At 42.7% G+C, this 18,906-nt stretch overlaps 1 protein-coding gene across 1 annotated transcript in view; it reads right to left on the bottom strand.

Moving 5' to 3' along the window:
* Window positions 1–6,703: 6,703 nt before the first annotated feature.
* The window catches only part of LOC136496003 (uncharacterized), a 51,682-nt gene continuing 39,479 nt past the window's right edge, over window positions 6,704–18,906 (bottom strand). The window contains exon 4 of the mRNA XM_066491758.1: window positions 6,704–6,867. Within this exon, the coding sequence (XP_066347855.1) occupies window positions 6,704–6,867 (164 nt within the window). The remainder of the gene's footprint in view (window positions 6,868–18,906) is intronic.

An 18,906-nucleotide genomic window follows, 5' to 3' on the forward strand; every position in this document is an offset into this window, starting at 1 on the left:
CCACATTGCATCGCTCTCACTACCCTGATTACTCCACATAACCTTGTAAAACTTGACCACATGGTTCTAGGAACATATCTAGGTGAAACTCTTTTTGGTATCAATAACCCACACCAGTCTTTCTTCGTAGGATAGATCTAATGTCAACTTGATATTTCTAAGTGAAACTCTTTCTTTGGGAACACGGAGATATTTCTTCAATTGAGAGACATGAAAAACATTGTAGATAGCTCTCATATCATAAGGTAGCTCTATCTTGTAGGCTACTCTCCCACTCTTCTCTATGATTAGGTATGGGCCTACATATCTAGGTGCAAGCTTCCTTTTTACTCCAAATTGTTGCACAACTTTCATCGGTGATACCTTTAGATAAACTTGATCACCCACTTCAAACTCAATGGCTTCCTTCTTCTATCCGCATAGCTTTTCTATCTAGCCTAAGCGGCTTCTATATGTTTCTAGATAGTACGGACTTGTTGTTCAGCCTCTTCGATGAAATCGATGTCGTAGTATCTCCTTTCTCCAGATTCAACCTAGTTCAAAGGAGTTCTACACTTGCGGCCATACAATGCTTTGAATGGAGCCATCTTGATACTCTCTTAATAACTATTATTATAGGAAAATTCAGCCAAGGGTAACCACTTATCCCATGAACCTTTCGAAGATATGACACAAGCTCTTAACATGTCTTCCAATATTTGATTCACCCGCTCTGTCTATCTAGAGGCTTATGGATGATAAGCAGAACTTCTGACTAAATTGGTGCCTAACATCTTGTGCAAATGTTCCCAAAAACTGAGTAGTGAACTGAGGTCCTCTATTAGATACAATTGGTTCTAGGAACACCATAGAGACGTACTATCTAATTAAAATATAACTCAGCATAGTCACTCGGTCGATAGTCAATTCTAACTGGTATGAAACTGAATAGACTTCGTTAAAAGATCCACCATTACCCATATAGAATTCAAATTCTTTTGGGTAGGGAAAAGTCCAACAATGAAATACATACTAATCTCTTCCCATTTCCATCCTGGTATAGACAATGGTTGAAGAAGTCTAGTAGGCTTCAAGTGAATTGCTTTGACTCTACAATAATTGTCACACCTTGCAACATAAGCTGCGATTTCCTTCTTCATCTTGGTCCACCAAAAGTGAGGTTTCAAGTCTTGATACACTTTTCTACTTCCCGAGTGGAAAGATAACTTGGATGAGTGAGCTTTCTCTAAAATTTGGTTTCTAAGCTCCTTGTCCTTCGGTACTACAAGTCTATCCTTAAACCATAGAACACCCTTCTCATCAACTTAGAAGTGTTTTGTTTCTTGCTCTTTCATCTTCCTTTTTATGTGGAACACACCCACATCGGTGTCTTGAAGCTCGATGATTTTGCTTTCCAGTGAGCAACTAAGAGTAATACTGTGCAATACAGCAAGGTGCAACAGATGTGCCAAATGGTAATCTGCTTCCAAGAGAGAATTGCAATGAGATTTTCTACTCAAAGCGTCGGACAACAACATTTGCTTTACCCGGATGATAATGGACTTCTAAATTATAATCTTTGATCAGCTCTAGCCATCTTCTCTGTCTCATGTTCAATTCTGGTTGAGTGAAGGTATACTTGAGACTTTTATGATCGGTATAGATATGACACACATTATCGAGTAGGTAATGCCTCCAAATCTTCAAGGCATGAACAACAACAACTAACTCTAGATCATGAGTTGGATAATTGGTTTCTTGCTTTCTTAGCTAACACGAGGCATAAGCAACAACTCCACCTTCCTGCCTAAGGATGCATCCTAAACCGGTACCTGATGCATCACAAAACACATCAAAAGGTTTCTCGATATCAGGTTGTGCCAAAACAGGAGCTGAGGTCAACAAATTCCACAAAGTGCAAAAAGTAGTCTCACACTCTGGAGTCCAAAGAAACTTCACATATTTTTGAAGCAACCTGGTCCTAGGCTTGGCTATCTTAGAGAAATCTAGAATGAAGCGACGATAATAGCCAGCCAAACCAAAGAAACTTCTAACCTCATGCACTGAAGTTGGTGCTTTCTAATCCAATACTTCTTGCACCTTAGATGGATCAACCAAAATTCCTTCATCAGACAACACATGACCCAAGAAAGGTACTTTCTTAAGCCAAAACTCACATTTACTGAATTTGGCATAAATCTTATGTTCTTGTAGCCTGGATAAAATAACTCTCAGATGCTTAACATGTTCTTCTGCCATCTCAGAATAAATCAAGATATCATCGATGAACACCACCATGAACTTGTCAAGTTTAGGCATGAACACCGAGTTCATCAAGTACATGAAGTAGGTAGGAGCATTGATCAATCCAAAGGACATGACTAACTACTCATAAAGGCCATACCTAGTGAAAAAAGCTATCTTAGGTATGCCTCCTGGCCAAATCTTGATTTGGTGGTAACCTGACCTCAAATCAATCTTGGAGAACACATTTGCTTTAGACAACTGATCAAACAAAATGTCAATGCGGGGCAATGGGTACTTGTTCTTGATTGTCACTGGCATTGAGTGGACAATAATCCACACACATGCATAGTGACTTGTCCTTCTTTTCACGAATATGGTTGGACAACCCCATGGTGATGAACTAGGGCGAATGAGGCCCTTCTCAAAAAGTTCATGCAATTGAATCTTCAATTCTGCTAACAGCCATCATCACAGGTTGATGCATAATGGATGGTCGCCATTGAAGTCAGCAAAAGGGGTCACACCAAAGAAGGTCGGTTGATCATCTTGCACCTAAAGATCAAGGCTAAGATAGAAAGCTCATATGCACTAGGTGACCCATCATAGGACATAATATCTTGGTCCATTTATTATCCAACTAATAACTTGTCCAACTTTTAAATATTGTGTAGTGTTCTGATCCAACAGGGTTGACATAAGTTGCTCCCTAGAGGATCGACATCCTTATAGAAATAGTCATGAAGAGTCACTTGTCTACCACCTCTTGTAGTCTACCAATGTTTATGTCGGTGACCTGCTCTTCAAAGGTTATCTTCTTTGCAATTTCAGAAGGAAACTCTACTATGTTAGGTCAGATATAAGTATCCTTAGAGTAGATATGGAGAAATAATCAAGGAAGAGCTCATGTGAAAATAACACATCGGTGTAGTTTGGTAAGGGATCATAACTAGAAACCTCAATACCAGCACATGCCGAGCAGCACAACCTTGTGTCGCACGCCATAGGAGGCTCTCGGTTTCATCACGGCACTGTAGTTGCTACTCATAACACCATTACTGATCACACACCCAAAGTGAAATTTCAAGTGCATAGATTGGGTCGTAAGAACAAGCACTATGCAAAGGAGGGATAACAAGTAAAGGTAGTCACAAGGTTAGGAGTCAATGAGGAGGTGATCTAAAGATTAGAACACAACATAAGAGAACATAGCCTAATTGTCGAAGACAACTGAGCAAGGGACTCTTGTGTTATTTCCATACATGCCTTATGTCCACCCAGGTGATTACCAGGTAAAGATTCACATGAGATTTGGTCTCACCAAGCAGCAACATGAGATCAAGACTGATAAACATCCAGAGATTACATCCAAGTCTCTAACTGAAATTAAGTTACATGTTCTTCTAGAAGAAAGCAAAAGATAAGAACTAGTGCATCTAGCTTAGTGCTACAGCTAAACTACACATCTTCATCAGTGTCAGCATTGATCACTCCTTCACCATCTTCATCATCGATAGGATCGAGTTCCTCCTCTTCATCTTCTTCAGCTTCAGTTACTATGACAACATTGGCATCTAAGTCTATGCCATCATCTCGCTCATGAGTCAACTGCATGACATGATCATGGTTCGCATCTCTTTCCCTAACAGCATGTACAAACTATTGCCTGTGGTTTTCCAAAGCACTCATAAGATCACATATATCATTTTGAGCTGTCCTAAGCTCATTACCATACTTGTGCGCATGCTTCTTCCACTTGCGCCGTGCATTCAGTGCCTGCCGAAGGGCTATCAAGGCACTAACATAAGTGCCCTGGCGATCCTGGAACATCTTCAGAACCACCATCATAGCACTCATGGCTGGCCCCTGAACTCTGTGCCCGCTCTGCCTCAGTCATAACCAAGGGATCATCCTCAAAGTTCAGCCAGACTGCCTTCAGATGAGGCTACTCGAGGAATGGACTCAGCTGGTTTGTTAGTCAACTCGTCACCAAACTTTTGACAAATATCAACTAGCACTTCTAAAGCTGCCATCCTGCGCGTCCTTCCCAAGGGGTTTGTCCATCAGCTTTAACGCTCCAACCAAGCCACTGGGGTCTATTTGCGTGAGGTAGGACAACCACCTCAACATCAGTACCACAGCAACCCTCCTTCAGCCTCCCCTTATTTCCAAGTATAATGAGGTGGCTCCACATATCCCACTGAATGTAGCACCCTCCACAACAGGGTTGGAGTACCAAACATGTGTAGGAATGTGCTGCTCTTGGGCGGTAGTGCTGGTGTGGCCATCTGTAGTAACATTGCAATTTGGGTGTGAGAGGATTATCTTACAGGATAAGAAATATATAATAGAATAATTAAAGATAAGGGAGGGAAGTGATGCAAAAATATAATGGCATGAGTGAACATGATGCATGCACGTTCCGTACATCCTCATGAATCTTAAGAAAAAATTAAAATTCTAGCGACATAGACGGTGGCATACATACATTCTCTCATATACGTATCTAGTCGAGCTACACGTTGCGTTGTTAGTGTACCTACAGACAAATTCATTGCAGCCCATCACCACAAGAGATAATTAAGCATACAATGAAAGCAGTAAACTAAGATACTCTCCATATATACATCCTAGATGTACATACTTCGGTATCCAAAGCTACTCGACAGATATACCCACAATTAAGTACCTTCATATATACATGTGTGTAACATGTAAATATTCCAGTAACCACAACTAACTCTCCTCTAGACTAACTGTTGGACTGGTCATGCTCTCATAACTCACACTTACCTGGGCGTAGAGGCAATTGATCCATACATTACCACCCAAGTGGATGGCATCCATACAATAGCACGCCGTATGGACGACGAAATAAAATGCAAGCAATTACCCCCCAAAGTCATTACTTTAATAAGCCACCTAAATGTCCTTATTTGGGCATAGAGAATATGACCACTGACACACTTAGATAAAATTTCATATTTGAACACACCTATATATAAGTAGCTATAAGTTGTCAAAACTAATTTTTGCAAACAAAAACCTTTGTTTTAAATACACATATTGACATGTTTAATGTTGAATCTAGCTCCAATACTAGCTGTAATAGAACCGACCAATTTATAAGAGCATAAGTACGAAAGCAATCACCGGAGTGATCAAACCGTCATACTTGAACCCATATAAACCCGGTAGTCAACTGAAAACCACAAAGGATTTCAAACCAACTTGCATACAACCAAGATCGTAGTGATTCACATAACAAGCCACATATTACATCCATTTCACAAGTAGTTCACAAGTACCTCATACATTCGGAGTTCACATAGTTATTACAACACGAGTTCATAAATAGCAGAAGCAAAGTAGTTTGAGACCCTCACACACACTTAGTTCAAATACAAGCTAGTTCCATAGTCATATCCAGCAAAAGCAACATGATAAGATAGCATAGACAATCATGCCCCATGATCTAGTCTTTATTCCCCATAGGGTGGAGACAATACTTGTAGTAGCCATTATAGAGCACGTCATCTGTAACAAGGGGGAATAAACTTTGAGTACGAGAATGTACTCAGCTAGACTTACCCATCATTTAACCATATCTTTAAATTTAGTGAATCTATGTTGCCGCTGCTCAGTCAAGTTCTCACTATCCTGAGAGAGACGGTGATTCGAATCGATTCCTATCCAGCTAAAGGGGTATTCCTAACACAAACCCTGCTTCCCTCGTCAGGGTCGCAATCAAGTCACCTTTGGTACAACTCAGGAACCAAATTAAAAATCATGGGTATGATCAGCGTCGCACAATCAGAGAACCACTCTGCTAAGGGTGATCGGGACTCTAACCCGCCCTTGGGCTTATGCCAATGGCTCTCCGCACATCCTTACTACCATCCAGAGTGTGCACAACTACCCATGGTCCTGGCCTGAGTTGAGCTACTCGGCTTCACGGTCTGAATGACTTATCTGCCCTAGCTAAGTGTTAGGCTGCGTTCAACATGACATGAGGACATACAGTGAATCGGTCCTTAACCGACACAGATGGGGATAGATCCACACCCAAGACCTCCTTGCCTTGTTGCTTCTCTATCGACATCCCGCCCGGTCTCCATTCATTATTAACACATGGTTATTTCCATGATAGCAAATATAGCCAACCGAGACCAGACATCATCCTAACTTGCATGTGATAGGAAATCACCTGACTTTTATCGGTCTAAGTAAGGCTAAGCTTTGATTCACTCCTAGACCTAAATAGAATTCAGGTTATGTTTACTGGACAAGAAATATATATATATATATATATATATATATATATATATATATATATATATATATATATATATATATATATATACACACACACACACACACACACACACAAGTGTTTGCATCCAATGCCTATCATTTAATGCATCAACAATTAAACATACTCAAAGTAACCATTTTCAAAACATAGGAGACTTAGAATGCTTCAGGGCTTGCCTTTTAGGAAAGATGATAGACGGTGATCAGGACACTCAAGAACTTCTTTGTTGGCTCCTTCTTTGGGGGCCTGCACCTCCTGCTCCTGAGCTTGCTGCTGCTCCTCCAGAAGTTCTTGCTCAAATTCCAGAAGCGTGACTCCCTCTAGAACACCTATTGCATGCATATGCATAGTATAAGAATCATGCATGCACAAAAGATGGAAGGCGATGATGAAATGTACAGCCATGTAAAGATGGACGTATGAAAGACACGATGATACAAGATTAACATCTATTTTACTGAGTAGGTGCATATCTCTTTTAGAAAACAAGAACTACAACTCACCAAGCTTTAACAACCTAAGATAAAGTTGTTCATCTTCAGTAAGAGGTCTAGCACCTGTAACTAACAAGTTATTTTAATTAGCCTAGCATCTAACTCATCACATCAACTCATATCAAGCAAACAAGTTACTCACTGCAATCACAGAGTTAAGGCTACAAACAGCAGCAACTAGTTTTACTCATAACTGGAGTTGTACTAATCCAAATGATATGGAACAAGATAATTTGGAAAGCTTATGAAATTTTCTAAAATTCATCTTCAGACCTCAAGGCATGATTCCAACTTTTACTAGGTTCAAATGACTTAACAACAGAAATCTGTCTTCACAAGACAGAGAGCAGTCAAAACTGGACTTAAACTGAGAACAGTCATATCTCCTAAACTACTTGGCCAAATGCCACCAAATTTTAACACAGGCTAGTTTAGCGAGTTAACTACAACTTTGGTATTCACATGATTCCCAACAAACACCATTAACAAAGCCTAATTCACCAATTTCTAGAAACTATCTAGAATTATAAAAATGCTAAAATTAAATATTTACTTATATGCCAAACATGATTTCTGACCAAACCAAGTGCATCACAAATTCACACATGATATAAAATCACCAGAAAGTAAGGTGTTCACCACCAATGCATTTCTTTTAATGCCTTTCTTAATTTATTTAGTTATTTAAGTGGAATAATGAACATATATGAAAACTACATAGTTTAATCTACAAAAATTATAGTTCATACTACATGCTCCAAGTAGGCTCCTGTAAGAATTTCACCCAAAGTTACCAATAAAAACATCCTACACAAAAATAACAAGGCAGCAAGGCTGATTTTGGCTTAAATTAGAAATCCTATTGAAAAGTGTCAAACAATAGAAGCAATATTTTTCTTAGCATCCCTAAGGTACCAGGACAACCTCCAATAAATTTCATGATCATTGGATTCATAGATTAATTATTAAAATTCGCACAAGGATGACCTACTTATAAAAGGGAAATCTATAACTCCAAACTATTCATGCACTGACTCTCAAATTTTTACTAGAGCTTCTACTCATCAAGAATAGCTCACCATACAATTTTCATAATTTTTGGAGCACTAGAACTCTAGACATGAATTAAACAAGTTTGCATTCATTTAAAAACACATTTTAAGTTGTAATTTAATTCTTCTAGAAACTTTACTACAAGTGTTCATGTTATATTTTTTCTAAATACTACACTTCATAAGGAACACAAAAAAATTTGGTTCACCAAAATTGGACCTCTATAACTGCACTTATGATTTTTCTAAAGTTCACTAAAATTGGACCTCTATAACTGCACTTCTGACTGAGTCACCGACAACCGGGGTCCATCGGTCAGCCAGGCCCGCCTGTCATCGGCACAAAAAATAGAGCACAGCATGGGATCGGTGCGGGATCGATAGAGCTCGCTAATAGTGGCTTCTCTGGCGACGGCTGTCGGTACTACAAGCATGCCCACTACATCTCGCACTGATTAAGCTACCTAGCTAGACCTATTGCTGGAGCTATCGACTACGGCGGTAGCCATGGCGGTGCGGAACGACGGCGAGACACCAAAGCTAGCGGTGAGGGCTCGATCCAAGGTTACGCCAAGAATCAATAGACTACGATGAATCTATTGCATTGACTAATGTGAAATGTGGTGGTCAGATACGGTGCGGGCACGACGACAGGAACGCGGTGGCGGAACATCGGCGAGGTCCGCGCATGGCACAACGGCTCACCGGGCGAACTTTAGCGAGCAATGAGGGTGCGGTGATGTTGTAGAGTTATGGAGGAGCTGCTGCGGTGGTGATTGAGCAATGAGGCGCGAGCTAGGTGCTGGCAATGGTGACGGCACGAGCTTGGCGCTACTACGGCTACTACGGGCGAGCGCTACGGCAAAGGGGATAGCTAGGCCAGGAAATGAGAGTGCAGGGGCATCACGGGCGAGCTCAGGCGTGATGTGCCACGCTGCAGCTCGATGTGGCCTAGGTCGAGCGACACAACGGCATTCGAATCCTGAACATGGTCAGCATTGTAGCGCTGAGGTGATTCAGTCATCAGCACGAGGGGTACCCGCCTGACAGTGAGATTTCACAGTGTTCAAACTCCTAAACCATGGCTCTCCAGTGCAAACAGTCTTAACAACAATGGAAGCCCTATATACACTAGCTATAATTCCTATTAAAGGATCATAGTCTAATTCTCAACCAATGCAGAGTAAAATCATGCCAAAGTTGAGCCGATGAAACTGGAATTCGATTTTTAACTTAGAAAAATTCTAAGTGCTGAATCAGCACCCAAATCTAACTTGTGGGCCATGTTTGGGGCTGTTCCACACATTTTCATGACTTGACCTCTAAATAAAGTTTGTTCCATATATAATTTTCTACAATTTTGCTTTAGGTTGCTCAGACATGCAAATATTCTATGGCAGTGTTCTAGTTCAGTCAAACAAAAGCACTCAAAAGGAGCACCTAGTCAAACTAAACCCTAGAAGCATAATTAGGCAAAGTCATTAACATAAACATTGTTCCATTAGACATTATAAGTGTAGTCAAGGTGTTTTAGGGGATAATTAACCACACCACACATTGATCACACCAAAATTGAGCATCACATGCATTGAAACAAGAAAAAACAAGTGAATTGCTACTTTTGTTTCAAAGCCATGTTTCATATGTTTCATGAGTTTGTTGCATAGTACTAACTAACCATGTTTCACTAAATTATGTGACATGTTTCAAGAGTTAGTTGCACATGTTGCACTTGAGTGTTGCACACTATCCATTTCATAAAACGAACACACATGGAATATAAGCATGTGTTGCAATGTTTCAAAAGCATGTTCCAAACAATCTAAGCTCATGAATGGATGAATGATGCTCATGTTTATGAAATGCAAGTGCCAATGTGGAAGCCAAACACCTAGGGTATTTCTGTTATGTTTAGCAATTTATTGTGAGAGATTGGATTAAGGAGTGGTGTAGTGTTATAGCTTGATTTAGTAGTCTCATGTGCCTATCTTGAGCATGGTGAAGACGGTTTTGGTTTAGGAGCAACCGTTTGGTCGTGTCAAGTGCTTTAAAATTCGTGCGCATTACCGATTTTGGGCTGGTTGGCACTGTGGTCGCGATCACCGCACTTGGGTGCTCGGCGTCGCTGCGTTGGTCATGCATGCACATGCACACGCTACCGTGCATGGCCGGTCATGGCCACCTCTGGCTTGGCCATGGCTCGGCTGTCGCTGGCCTGCCATGCGCAGCCACCGCTGCTACCACCTGCCCCGTCCCGCACTACACTACCGTCGCATCCATCACTGCTCCTTGCATCGTAATGCTACCACTACCATCGCATCAACATTGAGTCTACGTCGGTCTGCTGCATCTCTGTGTTGTTGCTGGCCCTCTGCGTGTCGTCTCTGTTGCGCGCACATGGGCGAGCCACCATCGCCATGCCATTTATGGCACTATGGCGTGCGGGCCATGCCGGTCGGACGTGCTCACATGTTGTTCGTAGCGCCAGCATGTGGGCCTCCTATGCTCACTGCTCAAGTCCTACCAAGGCATGGACGAGCCAAGCCCACCTAATGCATCGTCTCTCTCTTTCCCTCTTTCTCCCTCTATTTTCCGCCACCATCGCGTCACGTCACGGTGAAGCTAGAGAGTGAGTCGCGTCTCTACCTTCATGTCCTCTCTCTAGCTGACCCTAACCTGCCTTGACTCGTGTCATGCCAAGCTCCAATTTTGGAGCGTTGCCCGCTGTCATGCCGTTAAGGCCCGTCACCACCCGTGCCGTGGTCAGCCTCAGCCACTCATCCCCGCGCTAATTCCTCTGCACCACTAGCTCGCCTTGGCTCCCTCTTTGATGTGCACACGCTAGTCATAGCTCTAGCGTCTCCTCCTCACCTCTACCATGGCCATGCCTTTGCGGTCCACCATTCACCTCATAGCATGCACGTGGCCAGCCTCGATCGGGTCGTCTCTGGCTAAGCCGGCTTGTCGGTAAGGTCACTGGTGAGTTGTCGTTGCTCATCCATTACCCCTACCGCCTTGTTGTTGCTGCGGCTCACCTAAATGCCGTCACCATTGCCACAAGGTGCCTATCGTAGTGGAGAGGTCCTTCTACGATGTCCCGGCTTGTGCAACCGCCGCCCATCATCTCGCGTTGAACCCTAGGTGAGCGGCGGCCTCGTAGATAGGTCGACATGGGTCCCGTGTGGCCGGCGTAAGCACTAGTGCCACCGCTCGCCGTGCTAGAGCACATGGGGAGGGCCAGGGCCTTGCCATTGTAAAGAGGGGAAAGTGTTGATGTTTTACCACCAATAGCCTACCACGGGGGTACCCAGGGCAGTTTGTTCGGGCTTCGACGTATGCAGAACTCGATGGTAAATGCAAGAGATAGTAGATTTATCCTGGTTCAGGCCCTCGACCATGATCGAGTAATAGCCCTACGTCCAGTCGGCGTTAGCCTTTGCGTTGGATTGATTGTAAAGTGTTGTGTTATCTAAGTCCCTTCTCCAAGAACTCTGCCCTCCTTTATATAGTCAGGAGGCCAGAGTCCTAGTCGGTTTACAATGAGAGTTTCCTAGTAGGATTATAGAATACTACTACTACTAAGATTACATGGAAAGAATCCTAGTTAGACTAGATCTTCTCCCTTCCCTGTGGGGTATCCCATGGGTCCCATATCGACAAGCCCCCGAGCACTTTATGGTTGAGCTCTGGAAGCCTCATCTTGTTCTTTCAGGTCTTGCCAAGCAAGAACAAGCGTCGTCCGAGTGCTTTCCTAAGTGAAACCATATAACGCTTCTTGGGATCTTCGAGTGGTGTGTGCTTTTTTGAAGAAAAAGTACATCCATCTGGGTGTAGCCCCCGAGCCTCTTGCTATTTGGAACAAGGAGCTAGAGGGTCTTATCTTGAAATTGTTCTGATTCTTCGTCGAAGGGCTCTCGAGCATATACCTGGGTTATTTATCAAAAAGAACTCGGATATAGCTTGGTCCAGGTTCTTTTTGTCATGAGGCCTTGAAGTGCTCTGTCTTGAAGAAGTCTTCTTGGTGATGTGCACTTTTTTCGAAGAAAAAGGGCACTCATTGAGTGTAGCCCCTTAGCCTCTTGCTATTTGGAACAAAAAGTTGGAGGGTCTTAAATCTTATGTTGTTTGAAAACTGATGTCTTGAAGAAGTCTTCTGAGTGATGTGCACTTTTTTTCTTGAAAAAAGTGCACTCACTGAGTGTAGCCCCCAAGTCTCTTGCTATTTGGAACAAAGAGTTGGAGGGTCTTGAATCTAAGTTGTTCAAAGAACTAAAAACCTCTCCTGTTGCAGCCCCTGAGCGTATATCCTGGTTCTTTTATTCAAAAAGAACTCGGATGCAGGGTCTTGGCATATTCTCTGGTAGTCTGCTGTTGTCAGATGTAGTTGTATGGTGGTGGTTGAGTGTAAATGCTATTTGTTCACGAGTTGTATAGTGTTGGTATATCCTTTCGAATATGCTCATCCTTGAGTAATGTTCCTTCACGCCTGAGTCCTCTTTCATTGAATTCTATCTTTTCACTGTGTCCTTTGTTAGGTTTGTTCCGTTGGTGCTCCTGGTCCATGTGCACCGCCTCTTTGGTCTATAAATATCCTCCTGGTGTGCTGTTTTGATTCATCGAGCATTTTGTTGTGTGGTCTGAAATCTCTATAGTCATGAATATGATAGTTTCTGAAGTAGAGCAGCCCTCGGGCATATCTTGTAGTTCTTGTATATCTTGTTGTAGCTGGAGGGAGTCTTGTGATACAGATTAGAGGTAGACTAATCTCGTAGTGGCATTATACCAGGAGGTATGTGGTGGTAGTTGGAGAAAGTCTTGTGATGTGGGATACGTTCCTTCATCTAGCAGTTCTGGGTAGATCCCCCTTGCCTGCCCTACGACTGTCCAGTGTAGATCAACGCCTGATCCGGTGTCACACCAGACTTGGGTGGACAGATGCCTGCAGGCCTTCCCTGGTCCATGTTGTCCCGCCGTGCTGCTGACTTCTGCCTCAGATGTACTGCGTTCATCCTTTAAAGAAAACAATGTAGCAGAGTGTGGCTTGTTCTACCGAGTAGCAATTTGGAACACATAGTCGTTCCAGAGCCTAGTTGTGCCTGGGTTCCTTTTTGCTACCTTGCTTGTCGTAGTACCGAGTTTGTTGGGTCTTATAAGATGTATAATCTTGTATTTTTTTTAAGCCATTTATAATGGAAACAATCTTGTCTTCTGAGTTGTCATTCTTTTTTCTACTGATGTCCTAGTTGTTTATGAGATTCCCGAGTTCTTTCTATAAGAACCGAGTTCTTGTGTTCCTTGTGAGGTAACCCTTCTTTGCTTCATGGTTGATGAGTTCTTTTTGTAGCAATATGATAACTCTGTCGTGGTGCTAGATGGATAAATCTGAAATCTGCTCGTTGAACTGTACCCTTGTGTAGAAGTGTGTCGTCCATCATTTTAGCTGTGTCAGTTGTGTTGGGAAATGGATCGTTGTGTTCTCATGCCATGTTTAAATGAGCCTAGTGGGCCATGTTTTTATTGCTGTAAAAATCTATTTAAAGGTCTTATTTCTTCCTTTTCTTTGCTACCCTGCTTTTGCCTTGAAACCCTAGTCTTCAAAACTCCGCCATTGCCATTGTCGCCATCATATGAGTGCCACCGTCTGAGCATCATCGTTTCTTAGTGCTTTATTGCTTTCGCCAGTATATGGGTAGGAAGAAATTAGTGAGAAAGTCCCAGGCAACCTTTGTAGATGAGGAGGCATCGCTTTCTGTGACTGAAAATCAAGAATTCATGGCCATGAGGGCTACTTAGAAGATCTGGCTGGCTTCAACTATGACTGAGGATCAGTTGCGCGAGCTTATCAGTGATTGCCTAATCCAGACTAAGGAGATTGTTGAATGGAAAGCTCTAGGCCAGCATCGGGTCCCAACTCCAGGCCCTGGTGAGATTGTTCTTTTTGTCTCCTTTATCCGTGCTGGACTCTACCTTCCTGCTTCTGCTTTTCTTCATCGATTTCTTAGTTATTTTGGGATTAGCTTGAACCATCTTACTCCCAATGTTGTCCTTCATCTTTCTATTTTTGTTCATCTTTGTGAAACTTTTCTTGGAATTCCTCCTTCTCTTTCTCTCTTTCGTTACTTCTTCCATCTGAAGCCCCAACCCCGCAGTGATGACACCCATGTTCTTGGTGACTGCGGGATTTAGTTTCATCAGGGTCATAAGAGTAAATTCTTTGATTATGACTTGGTTGATTCTGTGAGGGATTGGCGTGTTGACTAGTTTTATGCTACCAATATGATTCCTCTTCTTGCTGTTCAATCTGGTTCTGGTCCTGTGGTTAACAACCGATGGGATAAAATTCTCCTTACGATGGATGAGCTCTAGGCGATCAAGACGTTTCTTGAGAGGATATGTACTCTAAAACAGCAAGGCTTGACCGGCTTCAGGATTTTTCTAGTTTTCTTCACCGCCGTGTTCAACCGCTGACGGAGCAAGAGAATTATGGTTTTGAGTACTCTGGGGCAGAGGACCCTTCTCGTATGGTCCCTGCCCTTGAGTTGACTGATAGAAGGTGCTTGAGCGCCTTTAGAAGATGTTGAAAGGAGTAAGTGTCGTCCCGTATGCTGTCGGTGAGTATTGTGCTAACAACCCACCTCCTGCTATGAGTTGTTTTTTCTTATGCAGGTACTTTTTGTATTTCCTTTGCTGTCTCCACTTTTTGCTTAATCTTTCTCGTCTGGTTGTTTTACTCTTTTATAGGAATTGGCGCGTAACTTCGTTGATCTGATCCCCCTTGATGATTGTCCTGCCATGGTGGAGACTGGGGAGAATCTTGCTGGGGCATTTTTAAGCAGTAAGTTTCAAACCACCACGATGTTTCCTGGTGTTTCTTCCATAGTTCTTTACGCATATGTAGAGTATGTTCTTCGTCTAGTTCCTTGAGCTCCACGTAATGTCGGAAAAAGGGGGCGAGCGGATTGTTCTTCTTCTAGTTTGTCTGCTACCAAGAAGTCTCGCCAGTCGAGTATTTGTCCAGATACTCAAGTTATAGGTAGTGTGCTCCTAGGTGAGCATATTAATATGTTTTGTTTTTTGTTGTTTGTTTGTGCCTTTGACCAAGTACTTTTCTCCTTTTTTAAATGGCGCTGTGGTTGGCTTGTTTGAGAGTGAGGTAGATGAGCATGACGATGCAGCCCTTGTCATGCATCGGTGAGTTGTTTTTTTGTTTTCCTATTGTTGAACACCTCTTTTTGTTGTAACTTTGTCCTTGTTCTCTTGTAGTAAGTAGTCATCGAGCTTGAGTTCTTTTGGGGCTCTGGTACCAACCACGCCACTCCCGTCGCAGAGTAGTGGTGATATTTTTGCTGCTATAGTTCCCCCTCTAAGGTCTTCTGTTGGTCTTGGGGGTTTTATGAAGAAGAAGATAGCTAAGTGAGTGAATCCTGGTTATGTTTCTTTGCTTCTGTTTTCCTCTTTTCTGATTCATATTCTTATCATCGAGTTTCCTTATCATCTTGCAGACCGTCGCCTTCTCTTAACCCTCAGTTGACCTCGTGTTAGTCTTCTAGTGCACCCCTGTGTACTGAGTCTCAAGACCCTAAATGTACAGTCGGCGAGGTGGCTGTGAGGGAGATAGGGTTCCCTAGTGACCACGCTGCTGCTGATTTGCTGACTCTGGGGGTGACCCTGGCCGTGGCGGTGGCTCCATCTAAGGGAGTAGTCGGGGCTTCCCAAGATATGGCCCTGGTCTTGCCTTCTTTGCATTGACCAACTTCTCCCTCTGCTCCTCTTGCTACTGGCATTCAACGTTTGGATGATGATGTGCTGCAACAATTCGATGCCACTCATCATTTGTCAGAGCTGACCGCTGCCTGGGGGACCTTTGTGACTTCTTTTGGGGAAAAACTCTAGGTAAGTTTTTCTAAAGTTCTTTCTTTGAATGTTTGTCTTTCTTCTGTTCTTATGTCTTGTTTTTTCTCTCTCTCTCTTTTTGTTCAGTCTTTTTCTCAGGATCATACCGGCTTCTTTTTCTCGTCTGAAACCAAGAAAAAGTTGTCTTCTGAGGTTAGTGCCCTAAAAATAGAGCTTGACCTCTATCATGCCGAGATGGAGACCGAGCGTCAAACGCACCAAAGGGAGGAACAGGCTCTCCGTGCCCAGGTGGTTGAGGCCAAGAAGTGGAGGGATGCTGCTGTCTAGGAGGCCTTGAAGAATGTGGAGGCCATGAAGAATGAGTGCAATGGTATCGTAGGTTCTTTTTGTTTCCTTTTGTATTCAAATTTCCCTTTTTGCTGACTTGTTTTTTGGTGCCTGGTCTAGCTCTCTGAGTTGAAAAGCAGAAGCTCTTGGAGGGTATTGAGGAAATGAAGATACTTGTTCGCAACAGTCACAATAGGGCTGAGGAGGTAATTACTCGAGCTGAAGAAGAACTCACACTTGCCAAGTTGATTAGGCGTGGAGCTGATAGGGATCTTATGCAGGTCCAGAAAACTATTGAAGTCTTGACTAGCAAGTTGACGACGGCTACTAAGAACTGGAATGCTTTGTGGAAATCATTTCGATCAGTAGCCGATCTTCTCCGGACTCCAACATATGATGGTCAATCTTGGGCTCAGTTTATTCCCCAAGTTCCAACCTGTTTCTAGGAGTTCGTGAAGAGGTGCGCCCAACTGTGTACCAGAAATATTCTTGCCCAGGTTTGGGTTCTTGCTCCAAAGGTGCCTTTGTCCAAGATTGCAGAGGAAGCTGAGAGTCAAGAATATCTAGATGTCATTGAAAAGGTGGAGCCTGAGGCCAAAGATTTAGCCAGGAGGATTGTGGATAATCTTAATATTGATATTCCTTCTCCTGATGATGATGCTTGATGTATTTGACCTTTGTACGCCAGCCTCTATAATAGGATATTATACTCCTTTTTGAATGAAAATTCTTTATTTTTCGTTGATGTCTTCTTTGCATGGATGTCTTTGATTTTGTTAAGTGCTTGTCATGCTTTCGTCTGTGCCGTGTAAACAACTCGGTATTTGTAGATCGTTGTCTTGACAAACTTTCTTGATTTGTCGAGTGCTTGTCTGGCTGTCGTGTAAACAACTCGGGGTAAGTAGATCTTTATCTTTACAACCTTTTTGTTCTTGTTAATACTGAAAAGACTTAGGACCAGCGATCTCAAGCATCTTCAGCTTCTTCTTTTTAGCTTTTTGCTTAACTCAAGATGTGACCAACATCTGGTTCTTTCCCTGGTTGTAAAAACATCTTAGGATCAGTTCGGGTGTTAGCTTATTAGCTACCCTCATCGGCGGGCTCAAGCATCTTTTCAGCTTTTTTGCTCTCGGCCGGTATGCTCAGACATAGTTTCAGCCATTTTGCTTTTTGGTTTGGGTGTTAGCTTATTAGCTACCCTCATCGGCGGGCTCAAGCATCTTTTTAGCTCTTTTGCTCTCGGCCGGTATGCTCAGGCATAATTTCAGCCATTTTGCTTTTTGGATCGGGTGTTAGCTTATTAGCTACCCTCATCGGTGGGCTCAAGCATCTTTTTAGCTCTTTTGCTCTCAGCTGGTATGCTCAAGCATAATTTCAGCCATTTTGCTTTTTGGTTCGGGTGTTAGCTTATTAGCTACCCTCATCAGCGGGCTCAAGCATCTTTTCAGCTCTTTTGCTCTTAGCCGGTATGCTCAGACATAATTTTAGCCATTTTGCTTTTTGGATTGGGTGTTAGCTTATTAGCTACCCTCATCGGCGGGCTCAAGCATTTTTCAGCTCTTTTACTCTTGGCCGGTGTGTTTAGTGAAAACAACTCGGGAAAAGTCATAATAAGACATATGTTGTCGAGGAACACCATCTTTATTGATCATGAACGTTTACATGCTTAGTGAAAACAACTGGGGGAAAGCCATAATAAGACATGTTGTTGGGGAACACCATCTTTATTGATCATGAACGTCGATCTCTTGTGGCTTGTATATATATTCTTCCTTGTGTTATTTTCATGCGTAGAATCTTCTTAGTTGGCTGATGTGCCATGTATTGTTGGCTTCTTTTCCATCTTCAGTTATCAACTTGTATGTGCCTGGTCCGGTGACTTTTGTGACAATAAAATGACCTTCCCATGGACTGAGTAGTTTATGGCGTCCGTCAGTTTTTTGTATCCTTCTTAATACTAGGTCTCCGATTTGGAGTGATCGAGGCTAGGTATTCTTGTTGTAGTGGCGTCTTAAACCTTGGAGGTATCTGGCTGATTAAAGGGTAGCGTTTACTCTAACTTCTTTTGTACTATTGAGTTCTAATCTTCGGGTGTATTCTACTTCTCCTTCGTCATATTGTTCTATCCTTGGTGATGTCCAGATCAAGTTGGCAGGTAGTATGGCTTCTGATCCATAAACTAGGAAGAAAGGTGAATATCCGGTGGCTCTGCTTATTTGAGTTCGTAGCCCCCATACTACTTTGGGTAATTCTTCAATCCATTTGGATCCATAGTCCACTAGTTCTTCATACAATCTTTGTTTTAATCTGGCTAGTATGAGTCTATTAGCCCTTTCTACTTGTCCGTTGGCTTCTAGATGTGCGACTGATGCGTAATCTATGCCGAAGCCGCAATCATGTGCCCAACTTTGGAATTCTATAGCTATAAAGGGAGAACCCAAATCTGTGATGATTCAATTGGGCATGCCGAAACGGTGCATAATGTCTTGGATGAACTCGATTGCTTTGGCTGCACTGTATTTTGTGAGTGGTTTGTATTCAATCCACTTAGTGAACTTGTCAATTGCTACAAAGATGTACTTGAAACCACCCTTTGCTTTCTTGAGAGGTCCTACTTGATCCAACCCCCAGCAGGAGAAAG

This window comes from Miscanthus floridulus, chromosome 12 (assembly GCF_019320115.1).
Source record: "Miscanthus floridulus cultivar M001 chromosome 12, ASM1932011v1, whole genome shotgun sequence".
NCBI classification, from domain to species: domain Eukaryota; kingdom Viridiplantae; phylum Streptophyta; class Magnoliopsida; order Poales; family Poaceae; genus Miscanthus; species Miscanthus floridulus.